Source organism: Alligator mississippiensis, chromosome 11 (assembly GCF_030867095.1).
Source record: "Alligator mississippiensis isolate rAllMis1 chromosome 11, rAllMis1, whole genome shotgun sequence".
Taxonomy (NCBI): Eukaryota; Metazoa; Chordata; order Crocodylia; family Alligatoridae; genus Alligator; species Alligator mississippiensis.
Genome location: NC_081834.1, coordinates 40,174,275 through 40,195,454, shown reverse-complemented (window position 1 = coordinate 40,195,454; position 21,180 = coordinate 40,174,275). Strand labels below are relative to the sequence as shown.

The 21,180-nt window shown below is 41.7% G+C and overlaps 1 protein-coding gene and 1 long non-coding RNA gene across 2 annotated transcripts in view; one reads left to right on the top strand and one right to left on the bottom strand.

Moving 5' to 3' along the window:
• The window catches only part of LOC102567874 (mitotic-spindle organizing protein 2B), a 31,895-nt gene that overhangs the window by 6,546 nt on the left and 4,169 nt on the right, over positions 1-21,180 (bottom strand). Inside the window, exon 3 of the mRNA XM_019477752.2 lies at positions 19,693-19,830. Within this exon, the coding sequence (XP_019333297.1) occupies positions 19,693-19,830 (138 nt within the window). The remainder of the gene's footprint in view (positions 1-19,692; positions 19,831-21,180) is intronic.
• LOC132244012 (uncharacterized) lies at positions 7,432-17,455 on the top strand. The gene is made up of 2 exons (XR_009455640.1): positions 7,432-14,302; positions 14,850-17,455. It is a non-coding gene; the product is annotated as an uncharacterized LOC132244012 (long non-coding RNA).

Sequence of the window (21,180 nt, the reverse complement as noted above, 5' to 3'; positions counted from 1 at the left end):
TCTTTTAAAAGTTGGAAAAAGTTTAAGACCTCTCATTTTCTTAACTGAGAAGTAAATGGAGACTGGGTCTTTTCACAGACATGTGGTCAATTATCCACTGCATGCCCCTTAATTAATGATTAACGGAGGAGGAAAAAAAAATAAAAATCAAGAATTATAGTTCTATTGAAGCGATGTTGTCATTGTGATGGTCCAGAAAATAAATTGGAGAGGCAAGAATTTTTGTAGGCGATATCTTTTATTGGACTACCTGCATGGTTTGGACAGACTCAGACAAGCTTTCAAAGACCTTGCTTCAAGACTTTAGCAATATAATGTATTCTACGATTCCAGAGCTCAGATTAGTTTTATGTACCACTCTGTTTTTAAGTTACATAGAAATTCAATTTCACTCTAACATGCATATTTTATACAAGAAGCTTCTTTGTCACTACCAATACTTTCAAGACCTTTTTCAGGAAATTGTGAGCTTCCCTTCCTACCAACCAGGAAGCTCTGCTGCTAGAGAGAGAGAATCCATGTCTCTTATTTGGCAGCAACCTCAGACAGTGCTAATAACCTAACAGTATGTCTGTGTTGCTCAACATAGTCATTATTCATGTTCTCTCAAGAACTGCTGGATGAGAAGGAGGAGAAAATGGATACAATACTGTCCTTGCCAAAGGCATCTGCTTTTCGCTTCAGGTCATTATCCAGTTTGGAACATAACTTCATGCTTATCATACCGTGGCTGGTTAAAAAGGTAGGGTTTGCCCTAAGCCTGAAAGATGGACTAAGCAGCAGTTTATAAATGATAATGATCACACCCACTGCAGCAATGAGATGCAATGCTCTTCTCCAGCCAAGTTTATTGCTGAAGATCAAATCTTGTTTGGTGTGCTCACCTCAGCCTTCCTCCCAGGAGTGAAGACGGACTTTCCCGTCGTTAATATCCATAGAGCAGTATACAGACAGGCAGATGGTGAAAACTTTTTCGGCATTTTCTAGGGCAGAAACCAGGCAGGTAGTGAGGATTAATCTCAATGTGTCTAAAGAAATTAAGTTTACATGATCTTCTGGACTCGATGATCTTCCGAGGTCCCTTCCAGCCCTTGTGTCTATAAAATCTATAAATTCTGGCTTAGCTGGGCTACCAGCCAGCCCACATCTACGCTAATACTTAATGATGGAAGATACTGAACAAAGGCCTTTCGCCACAATTTTTTACCGGAACCATGCCTGGAGGAAGACCCCAACCTCACACAGATGCAAGTGTTTTCTACCGAAGCAGAAAATGAGTTCAGCTAGGCTTGGAAAGGCCTCATCCAAAAGCTTGGTGTAGGGATCGGCATATGTGCACAACATTAAGATGCAGAACTTGGAATAGAAATGGGTTGTTCCCTCTAACTGTGCTGCTAATTATTCTACTTGTAATGCTGCTGAACTATGGGTTGAGACGCTTGCCTCATGGACCATTTTTTAAAACTAAATAGACCTAGAAAGGAAGAGAAGAACATGAAGTTGAGTTACAAAACAAGGAATCCCATGGTCTTAGGTTCTAGGAAGATTGAATGCTAATGACATGAGCATTTCTGTTGTTCTGTGGCTGAAAAGACATTGTCCCAGACTCCCAAAGCGGGGGTTGCGGAAGGAATTCATGGAAGAGTGGCTGGTTGTGTTTTTTTTAAACTTTGGGAAAGTCTTTTCCGTTCATATTTTGATGAGGAGGTATCTCCACATGACCTAAGGCAGGAAGAGGGCCCACTCCTTTTGGGCTGCAGCCAACAGAACTGATGAACATTCCCCAAAAGAAGCTAGGCTGAGATCAGGGTTGATAAAAATCAATGATTTTTTCAATTTAAATCAGATTTTTTTATTTAATCTTTTTAAATGTTTTTTGTTAAGATGCTTTAAAAAAAACCCTACATAAAGATGGTTTTAATTTAAGATATGTTAGAGCTCACAGAAATCATCATGTAATAGGGATTATAACTTCTAATTATACACTGTTTGAGACAATATATTCATGTAACTTTTTTTTAGAAAAGTTTTATAAATAGGTCACAACAGGTCATGGACTATATTAGGGGCTCAATTTGATGGGGTCCCCAGAGGGTCCTCCATAGATTAGTAAAGAAAACCACTCTACCCAATGGAACTTGGTGCTCAGTCTAGGAGATCCCAGTAAGCATCACTGTGATGCTTAGTTTCAGTTCTCAAACTGTGGATGTCTCTCCAGAGATAACATCCTTGTTAACAGCAGTATATGGAAATGAGAGATAACAGATCTGATTACCTACCCATCAACCCTATCATCTCTCTGCAAGTTTGTGTACATGTAGTCAAGCCCTTACCTCTCTCTAAAAGTGCAAAGTTTCAAGAAGTTAAACTGGGGGTGGAGTAGATCCAGGCCAGGAGGAGGAGTCTGGAGATTAATGCAAGGAAAGAGTGGTAGTCGAAACGAAAGTGAAATATTTTGAGCAGGATATTCCAGAAGTCTTGAGGGATACGCTTCTAAGTATAGCTGCTCCACTGATTTAAGATCTAGTGAGGGGATAGTATGATAGGAGGGAAAACCCATCATGGCAGCAGGCTTGCCAGGCTATAAGAGAGACCCTGTTTGGGATATTTTAATGAAGGTTATATCAAACAACAAGAATGAACTTCTTGTAGAAAACAAAATTTAAATCACTCGCCAGGAAGCCTTGATTTAAATGATGATTTAAATTGATTTGATTTAAATCAAATCCACGCTGGCTGAGACAGTGAAAGATTTTGTCCCTTCTGTATCACCCCTAAACAGCAGGGAGGGGAGTATACCAGTGGCAAGTGTGTCCATCAACAGCAGTCGGCTGCAAACCAAAATGGAAATGTTAAACAACAGAGACTGAAGCGGAGGGGCCAAATAAATAAATAGCCATAGGATTGCAGAGATTAGGTCATACCTAAATCACAAAAGGTCATCTAGTCACTTCCAAAACAGGCTGCAAGACCTGCTTCCCATAATACAACACAGTTTCAGGTGCTTCACTTAGGTCTAAATTTAAAATTCCCCTAAATTCCAGAACCTGAAAGCTGCTTTCCTATGGTTAGCATACTGGTTTTATCCCTTTTATTCCTAGCTGCTTGTCCATAGCTTTAACTTGTCGTTTATAAAACATCTGTCCCTCTCCTAAACTGAGATTTACCTGATTTAGACCTATTATGTCCTTTTATCTTTTCTAGTAAGTCAGTCGGTTCAGCCCCTTAACTGCTTAAAGTAACAGAAAATCTCCCCAATGTATTGTTATTTTTACACACAGCTGAATAAAGAGGATCTATTGCCTCCCTGCTCTGAGACAAAGCCTTTTCATATGAAACCTAACATTACATTGCCCTTTTCTGCTACCATATCAATCAGCATTACAAATTATAATAGGCGCATATATGGCAATTTACATGCCCAAGCTACTAATAAGCTGCTTTGATTTAATGCAACATGGAATGATATATTACACAAATGGCAGATGGGGCCACATTTTCAAAGAGCTCATCATCTTTCGAAATATTTGATTTTCAAAGAGCTCTTCTGAAAAATCTGCTCCTCAATGCCACGTGCACTTTGAACATGTAACATGCCAGGAGACGGGGTCTCTGTTGTATTCAGCTTCTATTTCAGATCCAGCCTTGACCCAGGTTAGAACAGCCTCAGGGTTGTTCTAACTGCTTCCAATTAAGACCTCCAAAGAACCATATCCCTATGGGGCATCGTCAGCATGTACCACACAGAGTCATCATTCCCCTTTCGCATAGAAGCTGGCTTTATGCCCATTGAGGACTCCCCCATACTGAAGGTACCTTCTCCAGAAGATCTGTGCTCTCCTAGGGATTCAGAGAGAACAGATGATGAAAGAGAACCAAAAAAAAAAAAGTTGTAACAAGAACATTCGTTTTGCACTCAAGGTCAGGTTATACCAAAGTCAAAGCTATATGTGCAGCCTTAACTCTGTCTATAAGCAAGGCACAGTTACATAAATAATACTCTGTTAAGACTTGTTAGAATTTGTACTGTAAGGTGAAATATGTCGTTGCCTAACCTTTTGGTCATCTTCTAAACCTGGACCAAAGTTTTCATACCTGGGTGCCTAAAGCCAGGGTCTAAATACAAGCAGGTAAATTTTTAAAGGCAATGAGAATCTATGGATTTGAAGTGGAATTTGTAGGTTCTGAGCATTTGGGGGTGGGCGGGTGGTGGTGATTATGTGACTTGAAGTCTAGGAGCCTAAATATAGTCCTAATTTTTGGAGGGGGAAAAGAAGAAGAAAAAACTATCCAATATGTATCTAACAGAGGAAGGGGGGGAACTTTCGCAGTTAAGAGCTTGGCAATTCATTCTGTGCTGCAAATTATTGGTCTTATACACACAAAAATTAGAAGCAAGCCAAGGCCCTCCATAGGATCTGCACCTAAAGTCTAGGGAAATGATTCTCAAGCACAGTGTCACAGCACCCTGGGGTACCTTGAGATCCTTTCAAGGGTGTTGTGGGGTGCTAGGCAATGTTAGCACTACTAGGTATGCCAACACGATTCACAAGATAAACCCAGAGAGTTCAAACAGGAATCCATAGTGCCAAAAGTGTTCAGATCTGTTGTGGCCTTTCTGGATTCTTTACAACAGAAGAATTGTTCAATTATTTTTCTATAGTCTAGAAAATGAGTGAAAACCAGGAGCAGGCATTTTCCAGGGGTCCCTCAAGCCTATCAAGGGGTGCGCCTTGAGTAAAAAAGAGCGCCACTTGTTCCTGGCAAAATCCTGGGTTCACACAGCCTCTGACAGAAATAATGGAAGTACTGCAGCAGCATCTGAAGTGTTTAAGTGTTGGGTTTAACTGAATTAAGCAAGTAAAGGAATAATATAAGCAGTGAAGCTGACTTCAGTTACTTACTTTACATTAGAGGCAATTTATTTTATGCCCACATTATCATTTTTGACACCTTCCAGTGCTAACACTCCATTCCAATGAAGACAGCAGGATGAAGGGGACAGTTTACGCTTCTCAGCTTTCATTTCTGTTTTTTGTACAAATTCAGAAAGGCAACAAAGAATCACTTCCTACTTGGTTTGTTTTCCTGGTCTTCATGACCACATGGGCTGGAAATATTTTGAAGAAACAGCCCAAATTCTTTAACACAATTGTGCATCAGGAGGTTAAAAAAAGGCACTGTGGCACCATATGAATGGCTCTAAGATTAGTAATTTTCAGTCACTGATTTTATACATATCTTTGCATATCATGTAAATGGCTCATCCTAATACATTTTGCATACCAAAGACTTCATCAGAGGAGTTTTGTTTTCTCCACCTTCCAGATGACATAAATATTCTCAAACAGAAGGGGGACAAAGGTCATTCTCAACTTGGAAAATTTCTTATTTTGAGCCAAATAAGTAATCTTAACCTTTTCAGAAAATGAAGTTCTTCCCAGAGGTTACCTTCCATTTTTTGAGCATGGGTAATCTGTATGAGTGGGCAAGGGTTTCATAGTTTCGTAGTTGGTCGGGTCAGAAGGGACTTGAGCAGATCATCAAGTCTGACCCCCTGCCCTGGCAGGAAAGAGTACTGGGTTAGAAGAGAGGCACTGAAAGTAAGCCTTTCAACTAAACTCTAGCTGTAACCCCAATTACAGAGACTACTCTCTCTCTCCATAATAAATAATGTTTATGCAGAGATTTATTTTATGTAACCATACAAAATTATTTAGGCTCCTGTTGCACAAGAAATCTTGTTAAGCACATTTTAATGAAGAATGGGATGCTAAGGTATCTGCCCCAAGTCAGAGCAAATACTTGTCAGACCAGGACTAAACACTAGTCTCAAAGACCCAGATCTAATATGTTACAGCAGAGGGCTCACCAGCCAAGCCACCTCACTTTTCTGCATAGTTTCCCTCATTGGTAATAGAGGTCTAATGAGATGGCTTTGGACTTCCCTGGCGCATGCATTCATACAACCAATTTTGAAAATTACAAGTTAATGGTATTGCTACTTCACAGTGGTTATTAAATAAGACCTATTCTCAAAACACAGTTTGGACCAATTTCTTAGAGTGATGTGGGTATAGACAGTGGTTTAATTTTTGGTTCTGGAATAGCTTGGGGGAAGATTTTTCAAAGGCCTGGGTATATTTAGGGTGCAATTTATTAGTTCTCCTCAGGCTTTGGAAAGATTTCAATATTATCATGGCCAAAGTAGAGGAGTTCAGGGGAACAAGCCTTTGACTACATTAACATTATTCTGTATAAATGCAAAGCAAGAACATCCAGAAATTCACAGTGTGGTTTTAACTTAACATTATGTGCCCTTATGGATTTTGATGCGACCGCTACAGTGATTTTATAACCAAATATTTTTGGAACCCATCAGAGCTCCTGCTGCATGTTACATAAGCCAGGCAGGTCAAATTTAGCATTTAATGATTCAACTGGTTTTGCAGACCCTGTAAACTCACTCCTTGCTACTCTAACCACAGAATGGCCAGAGTGCCCAATATTTGTCATCATATCCAGGAAAGGAAATGGAAAGGTAGATGAGGGGAAGAGCAGTCCAGCAGACTCCAAAATAACTCAGGCACATTCCTCCTGAGGCCACAAAGCCCCTAGCTGTCGTACATCTATGAGCCAAGCAAGCTGGAGGAAGAAAAGCTGTACCTCTTGTGGAAGAGAACAGGCTCTCTGGAAGCCAAGGGCAGCCACAGGAACTTTAGAATCATGTCAAAGCCTAGACTTCATAACTCACACTTTGGACTGTAGGACAGAATGGTCACAATGCCTCTGCATCCTGGGGGCTCGGGCCCCACCTCAGGAGACGAAGTTTTGCAGCAACCTTACACTTCACTCCCTACACTTTCCTTATTCCAGGACTGCATCAAAAGCAAACTTCACTGATAGCAAAGATGGCACTAAGCACCTAGACATGTCCCTCAAAAGGCTCACTGTTTCATCACCAAGCTCAGAGACACCACTGTGGGCACTGTGGGCAAAGAGCTGTTCTTGCCCTACCATGTCTCTGCTTGGTGTGGGAGAAATGTCATTAACCTTCAGCAACCACATAGCAAAGCGTACACACTAACCACTGTTTGCAAATTCAAAGGAAGAAACTGCTTCAGAGCTTGTCTACATGGAGAAGTCCAGAATGACTATTCCATTCTAGTTCCCTGGGTGGATGGGCCTACACCCCACTAGAGTACCTTCATACAGTTTAGCTTAATGGGTTTGGATGGACTAAGCTAAACAGCAAAGATGCCCCAGGAGCAGTCAGCATGTCCATGTTCAGAACAGCTAGTGTGCGGTACACCGCATTACCTTATTTCATAGTAGCTCCACTATGGAGGAAAGCCCCAGTAAAGAGTCTGAATAGAAACATTATACAAAGGAAGAAGCTATGTAAGCAGACATAAGCAAGAAGGTGTAGGAGTTTGCACCACTTTGGTCATCTTGGGCAAGTGATACCCAACCTCTGCTATATATTTCTTTTTTGCTTTCCCATGGTCCATTTGTGTTGTGCATATGGACACTTCTGAACTCACTGCCTCTACACCTGGCAGCTCCAGGCTGACAACAGCATTAGGAAGGCTAAGGACAGCCAGTGAAGGGCCTGGTTTGATCATCAGCTCCTCTCTTGTTATATGGAAGACTTTTAGTTCCCAAGTCTCCTGGTATTGAACTGGGTCCAAGAGCCTTAGGATAACCTACCAAGGCAGAGCCCAAAACTTTTCAGACACTGCCTGGGACCCTTTGCTCCCTACTTGCAGTATCTCTTCCCTTCTCATTAAACTCAGCTGAAGACCTTGCAATCCAACAGCAATGGATGCTACTGCCTGGGGATGGCCCAACCAGTTCTGACCCCAAAGAACAATTAAAACCTCCAACCTGACATGAGAGCAAGTTCTCCAATTTGCTCCAGAAAGTGAGGAGTCTAGCAGTTAGGAGAAGAGAGAGGGTCAGGACTCCTGGGGCTAGTATATGTACAAAGGTTAGGAACAGATGCTATGCTTGTCCCTGGATAAGTTGTCCCTGTGTTTGTCCAGAAACAAAAAATCCCAGATTGGCACATACACACATCACCTTTCTAATACAAGTTTAGTGAGCAGCTGAATACAGTGCCACTTTTCTAGCCCCGATTCAGTGATGCAATCCTAGGACAACTGTAGTGATATAGTTTGCAATATTCTGGAATAAACTGTAACTACCTCTTGCCCAGGGAATTTTTTTTTAGCATTTACCCCAGAAAAAGAATCATGGATGTCTATAAGACAATACTTTGTCCCAGCACAGAATGGAGACACGTACCAGGTTACCTACTTTTTTTTTTTGCCTGAACTGAAACACCTGTAAAGCTGATAACCCTATGTACTGGTACGCTAAGAAAGTGAGTGACTTTAAGTTTGTAAAGAACTTTGAGATTTACTTTTTTTGGCTAACACACACACTATAAAGAAAAAAGTTCAAACTAACCAGGTAAACTGTATGCTGGCATCTGCCTGATCAAGAACATGAAGCAACTGCTGAGAGGCTGAGAACAAGACAGACGACTGGTTCTCTATACCCATAAATTGCTATTTCTATAAACTCTCCTGGCCCACTTAATTTCACTTACAGCTGAAAGCTACTACTCTCATCTGTCTCCAATGATTGTTCAGAGTTCCTAGGCAGCTCATGACTCATTCCAATTTCAGAGTGGATCTGTACTGCCCATAAACAACATTATGATTTCTGTTACAAAGGAACTCAATTTCAGAAAACTGCTCAAAGTTAAAAGCTATTAACACTAAGCATCATTTTTTTCACATTTGTGCATTTAATTTTAGTAAATACAAATGTCTAGTTAAGAGTTTAGCCACTTGCAAATTCAGTTCAGGAAATTTGGGCCCTGAAGTTGGTAATGGCCATATTCTTAAGCTATGGAAGTTATGCCATTGGACTTGCTTGAGAAGAAAATCAATAGTGCTGAATATATAGAATTTCTATGACAGATTCACTTATTAAATAAACTGCTGATAAAACCAAACAGTTACATATATGCCACCAGTAAATGGTTTATTAGTTTATCTCTGATTTTTCACAGAAGTGTTACACAGTCCCTATTTAGAAGATAACATGTTGGCATTCTTCATCCAAGTAATTTATTACACATGCTAGAAAGATTCCACTGTGTAGAACTATTATACAGCAACAGGGTACAAATTAAGACGCACAGCACAGTAACACTGTTCAATAAAATAAAAGACTATTTTTATCAAAAATTATCTACTAACTGCCCTGGGTGGGGAGACAATCGCTGTCTGTTTTAGTTGCTGATTTCTGTCAAGGTGCTTTTTATACACACTTCCACACAGACAGCAAGTCTCAATACAGACCTGGAGAAAACATAATAAGCAATAAATGAGTTACATGAATGCCCAAAACAAAGAGACATACATTTTTAAAAGAAATGAATTAAGTTAATTTCAGGTCCTTGAGTCTCTTTGCCAAGTTGTAGTTTTACAGTTGCATTGTCCTATTGTTTAAAAAAAAAAAAATCTCCCTTGTTGCTAACTGAACCCCACATAAATAAAAAGGGAAATTAGTTGATCGAGAGGGAAGACCATGGCCCTGATTCCACACACACTGCTTATTAGCTGTACAAAATATATGTACTGGAAAGGCAGAAAATATTTTTCCTTTTAATCTTTCAGTGATAATAGACTCATAGGCATCAGAAACAATAACAGGACTTAGAATCCAACCTTCTGTCTGACAAGAAAACCTGTAAACATAGTTTCAATTTAAGTTTCAAAGGCCAAGAAAAGTTTCTTCCTACACAAAGGGAGCATTTTCCTTCTTGAAGTTAGTGAGTGGGAAGAGCTTGTTTTCTCCACACAGGGATATTGCTTTGGAAAGCCTGTGATACTTCCACAAACTGTCACAAAAACATGAAGAGTTATGAAAAAAAAGCTACTGACTTCACCAAATGGTGCACAGAATTTCCATAATTTGTTAATGCATTTGGAGCTGACTCAGTACAAAACAATTCTCAGGCTGTTCCTCATCTGCTATTCATGCCCATTCATCTATCAGTTCCAAGACAGCTTCACTCCTTTCCTGCACTGCACTTCTCAAAGCTACATCTGAAGCTATTCACCATCACAAGAGCTGCCACAATTCCAGAAGCCATGTACCTTTGGAGAGATCCTCTACTCAGTGAGAGTTCACACTCAGACCTCCTCTCCCAGCATTTTAAAGGGTCTAAGTATGCACTAAGGTCACCCTTCCTGCAGAGAAACTCAGTGATCTTTGCCCAGGTCACTCCTAGGAACAGCAGAAGATTACATTTTTGGGAATCAAACCTTAAATAGACAGAAAAAAAAAAGAAAGAGTAACAGCATTTGAAGGGGGGTGGGGAAAAAGATAACAATCCCCATTTTCTCTAACTATCCATGCATCTATCCAGGTTCTTATATTGGCCACCCTGCATAGTATTTAAGTGCCTCTCTCAGCTATTTACAAAAAAAGATGTGCTCACAATTCTGTGCAACCCAGCTCATCTGAAGATCTCAGACTGCAGAGCCAGTTTCAGGCAGGTTTCCCTGTTGGTATGTTGCCCTTTTAAAGCCTTCTAGCATTCTTCTCTATGGGCACCACATAAGCTTGTTGGAAGGAGAGAGGTAGGTAGCAGTGGTAGTCTGAAGTCAGGCAGAAGGTAGGGTAGGATGGCACTTTAGACATTAACTAGCTCAAAGGAGCCACAAGATTTTGTGGACAGCAACCTGTTTTGTTGCATCGGAGGAAGGAAACTGTTGCCTATGTAAGCTTATGCCTCTTGGAGCTAGTCAGCATCTAAGTTGCCACCCCGTCCTACCTTCTGCCATAAGCTTGTTAGATATCAAGTTTGTTAGCTAAGGATATATGCAGCATTGCTAAAAATGTGAGACAGGAAGGCAGTAACAGATTTGTGTTACCCAAATTATGACATACTTGTTCCTTATAAAGATTGTTTTAGTTAATATTTATTCCTTCCTTTCACTACTCTGACAGTCTAGATAGGCATGATTAATTCCACTTCCCCTAAAGCATTACACACCAGAATGCCACTTATATGCACAGCGGTGCAGTTCATTTTTTCAGAATGTTGGAGATCGTTAAACTAACAAGCACAGGTGAAGGGTGATTTTCAAACTTAATAACTCTCACACATATTTTCAGTGGGGTGCTGAAAGATGCTCACTGTCCTTCCTGTTAAATTTCATCTTATTAACCCAAGGTTTTTTTTTTCCTAAAATGCAAGAACTAAAATTCACATTTTTTTTCAAATAATGGCAGAACATATTTTTCTGACATTTATCATTTGTATTCTGGTGCCACTATAATGCGATAGCCACTGTCCACACACACACACACACACACACAGATTGCCCCAGGCTCCCAATTTTTTACAGTCTAAGGCAGAGACAACAGAGTAGGAGAGAGGGTCACACATGCATCCTATCCACAAACCATGGCCTGTATTTCACATGCTATATGATATACAAGTCACGTTAACCAATCACTCTGGACACGCAGAGTCTGTCATCCAACTCCAAAGAAGTTCGAACATAAAGAAATAAAAACGCACCAAATTCCACTGGAGTGATTCAGTAGAAAATCTAAGTGCTGGCTTTAGCCATAAGGAGATGGACGGCAGGTGTATATATTTTTGAATGGGGAAAGTCAGTCAGATCTGCACAATGGAAGTTAGGGGTTTTTGCAGAAAAAAAAGATGGTCAGGGCTTCTGGGATTTGGGCTGGCCACATAATGATATCAGCAGTAATGATATCATTACTGCTAAAAGTGGTCATCCATGGAACAATCAAAGAGAACAAAACCAGTCTCCTTCGTGTTTCAAAGCTCCTGTCCCATTTAGAGAAATGAGGCAGTTTGCATCTTGCAGGGCTAGAGCTCAAGCCTACAGGCAGTTCAGTTCAGTTCAGTTCAGTGTGTGTGTGCGTGCGCGCATGTGTGTGAACAACAAAGGTATGACCTTTTTATCTTTTGTAAAAGAAAGGTGAAATTCTGAAGCATGGTTCGACAGTAAACGATGGATTCTGTGACAATTCCATGACTGTGAAATATGCGCTGGGAAAAAAAAAAAAGAGTGCCTGGCATATGAATTATACTAGGCATTTTACAAAATGAGACAGTGCGCTGATATGAAAAGCGTATGAAGTAAGGAGATAACAGGCAGAAAAAGATAAATGACAGGGACAAGAGTTACAGTTAAAAAAAAAAAAAAAAAAAATCACATCTTGGAGCAATTTAACCATTTGCTTTTGCTTTTATCCCCTTCTACTTTTCAGCCAATGTCATGGAGAAGAACTAAAGGAGAAATAGCAGGAAAAAAGTAGACAAAGATGGAGCAGAAGAAGCGTGTGTTGAAAGCTTAGCATGACTGGTAGGTTGAGGCTGCTAGCAGGGAGTATGGGAGGCAGAGGGGATAGTAGAGACTGAAAAAGATCAACCAACAGCCTCCAAAGAAACCATTTTTTTTCAGTCTATAAGGACCTGCATAGGGAGAGGGTTCTGTAGATGTTAAGATGATCAGAGGTGCCATGAGATCCTTTTAAGGGTGATGTGCAATATTAGATACACCCAGAGATTTCAAATACGAGTCAGCAATGTCAAAAACATTCTGTCTTGTGGTCTTTCAGAGGTCTGTGCAGCAGAACTGCCCTATTATTTTTCCATAGTCAAGAAACGAGTAAAAGCTAAGAGTTGGTATTTTCTGAGGGATGCCTCGAGTCTAACAAGGTTGAGAACCACTGATCTAGTCTGACCATCATTCACAGGCCAAAGAACACCCTCCCCTCCCCAACAAGGACACTTAATGAGCCCACAACTTATGGCTGAATTAGAACATCTCTTAAAAAGACATCCAAACTGAGCTGAAGGACTTGGAGTGACAGTGATGAAGTTTAAGACTCTCAAAAACTTCTTAGTTGAACAGGGCAGAAGAGGATTCAATGGCTGAAGCCAGTCACCAAAGTTCAAATCAGAATGTAAATACACATTCTTATAGTTATGTCATTAATAATGGAAGAGGAAAGGATTTCTTAGGCTGATATCTTTTATTGGACCAACTACATAGTTGGGATATATTTATTAAGCTTTTGAATACAAGATATAAGAAATCCTTGCTTCTCCCATTATTAATGACAATATCTTTCATTTGAAAACTTGTCTAACTTTATTCCCAACTACAGAGTTGGTCCAATGAAAGATATCACCTTAAGAAATCCTTACCTCTTACATTATTTCGGGACCATTATGGCTACAAAATCACTCTTGTATTACGTTAAAAACGGGGACATTTAACCCTAGAGGTGAGATGGGATATCTCCACCACTCTATCTCCAAATGCAGGAGTGGAGTTTATTTCTGAAAGATCTCCTCTTGCTCAACCATAAACCATTGGGCAGGAAGCACTAATACCTGGATGAACTCTTGCATGCGCAATGCTGAGTAACTGACTGGAGGGGCAAAGTGATTATCAGTGGCCTGAAAACCTACCAGTTACAAATGTTCACTGTTAGAATTGTGAAGAGTGTGATGAAGTTAGGAAATGTACATGGGTGTGGCGACGAGGTGCCACCACAGGCTCCCAAATGGGAGAGAGTAGACCCCACGGGCCCCATACCCCAGGAGCAGACCCCCGGCAAGGGTAATTCACCTACTGCAAGGCAGCTGGAGCAGGACCTGTGGCCGCAGCTGCATGAACCGGCGTTACGCCAGTTGTTTAATCAGCTGTTTCTGGCACGGGAAACAGCTGGACCAATCCCAGTGGCCATACCGGCCACCGCGGGAAAGTTTAAAAGCCCTGCCAGAACAAGGGCGGGGGCAGCGCTGGAGAAGGAGAGTGCGGGTCGGCGCAAGAAGGGAGTGATACAGCCTGCGCGGCTCCTGCAGGCAGCACCCAGGAGACCTTTAAGTCCCCTGCTGGAGGCAAAGCAGGGGCACCCCTCCAGCTCCTGGCGGAAGTGGAGACCGAGGAGGAAGGGGAGTTCCTAGAATATAGCAAGAGGGAGGAGGCATTTGCACCCCCTGGAGGAGGTAGGGGTAGAGGAGGCAGCTCTGCAGCCCTCTCCTCCCAGGGGAATATTTTTTTTTTAATTGAGACAAACCCGAGAAGGGGAAAAGGCTACGACAACAAGGAAGGCAGGCCCTGCACCATTCTACAGGGCTGGCGACCATTACTGACGGACATCCACCCAGCTGGCGAGTGGACGGGGTGTAGGGGAGGCGGAGCCCTGTGGAACATCGCGTCAAACAACCGTAAGTACTGCCGTACGTCGGGAGAGCCCCTGGGAAGATCTCCACTGGAAAAAACCCCTCTCATAGTTGTTTGATAATCAAAGTAGTGGCAGGCGAGTCAAGGGATGGGGCTACATCCCGATAGGCCACGCAGAACGAAGGGCGCAACACGTCACAATGGGTAACAAAGATTCTACAAAAAAAAGGAGCTCCAGGAAGCCACTCATCAGTGGTCATGCCTGTTATATGGGCTGAGTAAGGATATCACTGGAGAACAGAAGAGACAGAGGCTGTAGGGAAAAGTGATGTGCAAGGGGCATTCATTATCTAATTTACTGAGATACAAAGAAGAACATTAGTGTACACAATACAAGGGGAGAAATGTTGTGCTTTGTGAGAGAAATGCTAGAAGCTCAAAGTAGCTGCCCTCAATGGGGACAGAAAAATCTAACTGCTGCCTAACCATTATTAGGTGATATTAATTACCGATGTATTCAGCCAAGGAGGAACAATGAACCATATACATAGCTAGTCGGTACTAAAACTAATCACTCTTCTCCAAATACAGATTGGCTAAGCTCCACATGTCTACAGGGTTTGAAGATATATCTCAGTAATCCTCTGGCCTGAACCAGTCACTGAGGAATGCCATCTTCACAGAAAAAAGCCAGAGACAGTAGTCTGACAAATGTTTAAGCAGATGGTGTGGGCTTTTTACGGATGAGATGCCAAACCCATGGAAGAGGCTCAAGCACCTAGGGTGACTTAAAATCTCTCTCACTGTAGTAACCCACTACAAACAAAGGATGAAAACAAAGAATTTGGTCTCCTTTGCTGCAGCTGCTTGAAGCAACCCTGCTAAAAGACAGAGGATTCCTTCCTCAAGTTTGGTTACTAAATAAATAGTAAAGACATTCACCCGCATGTCAGAGGGTGAGAAGCAGAGATGGAGGCCAAACATGATCTAATGAAAACAGTTTTAACTGCTGCAACTGTGATATATACCAAGTTAAAAAAATGGAGAACTATTTCAGGTCAGCTTCTTTCAGTTGTGAAATTTTCAAGCCTAGAGTAGGTTTCTGTTATTAAAAGGATTTTATCTTTCAATGGGACATTTTGGATCTCAGAAAACAGCTAACATTCTAGTCATTCAAAGGTCAGACTACTGACTTTAAATCCCGAGAGCCAGATGGATACTTTCAGAAACATCTCCCAAATCAAAGGAACTGGAAGAAGTCTGTAAAAGATAGCCAAGCTAAAACAAAGGGAAAGGTAGTCTGTTACTGACATTCAGTCCTGGTCAGTTATCAAGCAGACCTAGAGAGAATCCAGAAAGAATACATCAATAGACCATGTATGTTATTCACCATAAACTCTGCTCAAATAGTTTACCACAATGGACGGTAAACTTTCCAAGTTATTTAGGTGCTGAGAAGAAATCATTAAAGTTAATGAGATATAGATTCCCAAATCACATGGGTGACTGGACATTATGGCTGAGGTGTACATTGTGTGGAGATGGCTGGATACCTCAGACACTGCCTAGCAAAATATGGCACAAGCACGGGACAACAAGAAGTTGAATCTCCAGCAGTGGCAAAGATTCAAGAGACCCAGCCAGAATGGAAGGGAGTGCTAGCCAGGCAGTGTAGTCACTTTTGCTTTCTATGCTGCTTTGTGGGAGTGATTCATGACCTACTCTGTTTTCTCCTCGTTCTTTAAGGACATGGATGGAAGTATATGTGAATGGAAACCTGCAGATTTGGAGATCCAGCAATGGCAGAGAATTTACAAAGAGAGCTATCCCACACTTCTCAACAGTTCACCTTTGTGTCAGCACTGGCTTTTGAGGCCTTGGCTTGCTTTGGTATTAATGGCCCTCCTTAGTGCTCGGCAATATTGCATGACTTCAAAAAAATGATAGCCTTAAAACCACTCTCACACACTGGGCAGGAAGGCTGCCATTACCTGGATCCAAGAAAAAGTTATCAAGTGTTCTGATGACAATCATGTCTCAGCACTCAAAAGACCTTAATCCACTTTCCCCATCAACAGTCCAGCTCCTTCTCAGTCTTTTTAGCTAATAATGTTATGGGTTTAACATGTATGAATATCATACCAGGCTCTTCAAAGATTTGCCTTGAACCTTGATGGACAAATTTTGCCCAAGGAAAAGCTACAGCAGGAGAGCAGGTGGTGATGCCCAGAGGTTTTTAAGATAGAGGCTCAGATAGTGTCTCATCTGTCCAGCAGGTTTATCTGCTTGGGAGAGATTCACATCAGGACTGGACATGACTTGGAGACTATCCCACAACTGCTTCAGGAGCAAAGAGTCAGAATCCTGGATGGACTCAGGAAACAATTTAACTAAGCCCCCAGGAAACTCACAATGCAGGTGCCTTGACTTCATAGGTAGGACTATGCAGATGACACTTCAAAGGAAAGCTTTAAAACACAAGGGGAAAGCCAATCTCTGCTTCTTGGATGATAGGAGGCAAATTCTTTGGGAAGGGTTATTGCTGAGGCAAGGTTTTTTGCATCATTTCTCCTTTCCCCACTCCCAAAGCACTGGATGCTGCAGAGTGGACTAGCTGGACCATAATATAGTCTTCTAGTTTCAGACAGTAGTCAGTATAGCAGAAATGAAGGCGTTGCATTTTGGCAAGGGTCAGAATCTAAAATACTGTTGACTGGAAGTGCTTATGTGAAAATACCTTTTCCAAGGTGTGAACCAAAGGAAGAAAAATAATCAATTTCAGTGGTAGAAAAGGATGCTGGATACTACAGGGAAGCAGAAACCAGGCCTACAACTCATTTGTGATTCTCAGACATCCCCATCACACCCGAGACACTGAAGATGTGGCAGGTTTGCAGTGAGAGGTGGACATTTGCTTAACCTTTCCATGAATTTCTTCTGCTGCCAATACTGGTGCTGTTGTTGATAAGGGATCCACTGAGCAGGGTACAAGACTGAAGAATATGCTGCCTCTTTTAGGTGAAAGATGGAAGCTGTACCTCTGCTCTGAAGTAAAAAAAAAAAAAAAAAAATACAGGCGCAAACAACTGATCTGGTGTCCTTCACTTTTTCCAGTATATCATCTGAAGAGACACTTCCCTATCACACTTACTTCAAATGAAAGGTTCTCATCTCAAATAAAGGTCTCAGCAAACAGAGGATTTCTTAATGAGTGTCTCTTAATCTAGTCTTGGAGCAGTTTAATGCAAATTCCAAAGAGTCAAAAGTAGAGTTTGCTACCAACAACTACCCTACTAAGGGTATAGTGCTAACAGTTAGATATACTAGAGATACATGTGTTAATTGTACAGTTTTGCTTTCTTCATTTGTAAACGTATATAACCAACAGCTGCTTTAAACTATTATGCAATTTTTTCTACACACTGTTTAGATGCCACATTGTTTAAGCTTCAGAAAATACTTTTTAAAAACAAAAAGGACACTACATCTTGCACTTTCTTACAGTAGCAGTCCATGCATATAGCTGAGGCTGAAGGCAAGTTACAAGGTATATTACAAGTGGAAATCACTGTTACATCAAGGCTGCCTCATCATCACAGCACTTTTTAGTTGCTTACTCTAGACCTCAGCAACAGCAGGGAGGGCCAAACTTTTTGGCAGACTAGCCACAAATTAGCTCCACATCCTCCGCCAGTGCCATTCTTATTCCCCTTTACCTACATGCTACCTGATGTGCTGCTTGTTTCTGCTCCCTGAATGACTGTTGCTCTAATTTCACTTCCTGCTCTATCTGCTGCTGTGCTCCTTGTCCCCTCCTTGAGCTACTGCGTGCCATACACAGAAGCTGCCCATACCATTTGTGGCTCCTGTGCCACAGATTGGCCACTCCTGTCATGCATTACTGCACTGTGACTGGGTTGAAGCCCAAATGCATCTCAGCTAGACTTTCCTCAGCAACCATACCACCACCTGCTTTCAGGGCAAACACAGAACAGTGAGGACCAAAATACTGAACAGCTGCTGCTCCTTTCGCTAGTTACTATTCATCTTGTGCACGAGTGAGGCATGGGTCCTGATGGAAAAAAAGTGTGAGCTTGTAACTGAAGTTTACACATAGAAGGAGCAGAATTAAGTTACATCAGCTACCTTAGTTCTGGCATTCCTGACTGTTGAATGCTACGTTTTAGTATCTTAATATTCATGTAAAGTACTTTTTTAAAAACAGAATTGGATATTCTTATGGCTTTGTAATACATGCTTAAAATAGAAACTTTCTACTTGCATTAGTACAGAAATCTCAAACCTATGCTGTTCTCTAGCAATACTAAAGATATACAGGTTAAGAAGCATTCAATTGCAAAGGTTCAGGGTTGGTATATTCTCCAAGGTATCCCAGCTCAAACACAAGCAGTTGTTCCTCTTGCATAGGAATGGCAGTGCATTTTGAAATGGCTTAATAACATTCTGCTTGCTCGCTCATAGATTTTAGAACTACCAAATCACACATTGCCCAAGGGGCCTGTGCTGACACCAAACAACAGTCATGTTTTTTGGCTTCATGACACTAATCACAATATTTAAAGTTTAGTTTTTGAACAGAGTGACAGAAATCCCTCATCTTCCGAAATCAGAAGTGAATCATGGGATTTCTCTTAAAACCCAAAGACAAATTACTGGGACAGAAACTAAGCATGGAAAGTTTCAACCCAAGAGACATGTATGAAATGTAAGAGCACCTGAAAACACAGGCTTTGAATGAAAACTGCTTTGCAACCTTAACCTATATGGCCATGCATATGCCTGGTATAACAAGTCAAGCATTATTTGAGTTTATACTGAGTCATCTCCACATGTGCTCTCCTGTAAAGTGCCTGTACCAGTTTGTGTTTATAAAGCTACATTTATAAAACACCTTGACAAAAATATCCTCAACGCATAATAAATGCTAAGCCCCCAATCCTGCAATTTGTTGAGCAGGGCATGAAACCTTTAACAAAGCTCTCAGTAGGCAAAGCAGGCTGCCCACACACAACGAACTGCAAGGTAAGTGCCAAGAGTCTGCAATTCCTAAACCAGATACATCCACTTACTCTCTTGGATGTGTATACATATAGCACTCTCTACACCAAGGGAGAGAGAGAATTTTTCAGAACTGGATTTTCTTCAATTTCTGAATCAATTTTTTCTTTTTTTTAATTTACATTTTATTCTTAAAAGTAAATCTTTGTTTCTGAAATAATCTACTCCTGACAATTTAACATGAGACTCTACTGTTTAGAGGGCACACGGGTTTCTCTTAGGCTAAAGGAATCACTGTGTAAGTGCGATTCCTAAAGTCATAACAGACTGCACAAACCCCAGTAGATAAACTAATAAACACAACCTGCAAAAGGAGAGAACAGGCAGCAAGAAAACTGGAAGGAACCAGGGGGACCTTGAGAGAGAGGCGAGCAAGCATCAGCAGGACTGAAGACCACAATCTTAGTGGCTGTTAGTCTCGGAGGTCGAAGGGCAGAGGAAAAGGAGAGTGGTGCAGGGATTTTACTGTTCTTGGCAGAGACAAATGGGACCTCTGATTCAAAGAGAGACATAGAAACACATTAAAAACAACATATGTCTATTGAAAAAATAAGCAAAATCATAAACATAAGAATGCTCAAATAGCCTTATGGAAAAAGAAGTAAAGTTATTTCTTGAAGCAACGTGGCTTTGTTAGATACATGAATATCATTGGTAAAGTGACTAAACAATTTATGGTTACGGTTCCCTCCTAATTTAAAAAAATCCCCAGATGAACACCTTAGCCTTGAATAGTTTTATGGTAAGTGCAACTATGTCTATCTAACAATCTATAAAATAGTTTACACTACTAAATATCTATTAATATTTGTTAGGTATTCAACATTTCATAGCTGTATTTACCATGTTGCTTGCTTGCCATTAACACAGTAAATCAAGTCTTTAACACCCCCTGCAGTCTTCTGACACTGCTTACAGATATTTAGAATTATATCCAAACATTAATGTTTGGATGCTCTGCTGGCCCGCTGAGCAATCCTTGCAAAGCCAGCAGGTCAAGGCACTTAAGGGAGCCCACCCCTGCCCCAGCCCTGGCAAAATCTGTGGGCAAGGAAGGAGCCCCCCAGGGGGCACTTGCTTGCCTGTACACAAATGCCAGGAGCTTGGGGAATAAGCAGGAGGAACTCATCCTCCTGCTCAATGCAAATAATTATGATGTCATAGGGATAACGGAGACCTGGTGGGACTCTACCCATGACTGGACCACGGGGATAGATGGCTATACCCTGTACAGGAGGGATCATGTAGAGAAAAGGGGCGGGGGTGTAGCTCTCTATGTTAAGGAAAGCTACACGTCCCTGCAAGCCGATATTGGTGACCAGGGTGGATGGCTGGAGACCCTCTGGGTTAAAATCTGTGGGGAACATGGCACAGGGGACACAATGGTGAGAGTCTACTACAGACCCCCCACCCAAAGTCCTGAGCTTGACCAGGAGTTTGCCTGGGAACTGGCTGAGGCAGCTTGCTCCAGGACCATGGTTGTCATGGATGACTTCAATTACCCGGACATCTCGTGGGAGGATCGCTCAGCAAAATCTGAGCGGTCGCAAAGCTTTCTCTCGTGCGTGGATGACCTCTACCTGACTCAAGAAGTCTATGGGCCAACGAGAGGCAAAGCGCTGCTTGACCTGGTGCTGGCTACTGGGGATGACCTAGCTGGTGACCTAGTGATCGATGGGAAGCTGGGTGACAGCGACCACGAGCTGATCACCTTCACCATCTGCCGAAAAGCTGGCAAGTCAGTCAGCAACATGGAAGTCCTTGACTTCAGGAAAGCCGACTTTGACAAGCTCAGGAGGCTTATCAGTGAGGCCCTAAGGGACCATGACCATGGGGAGAGGGG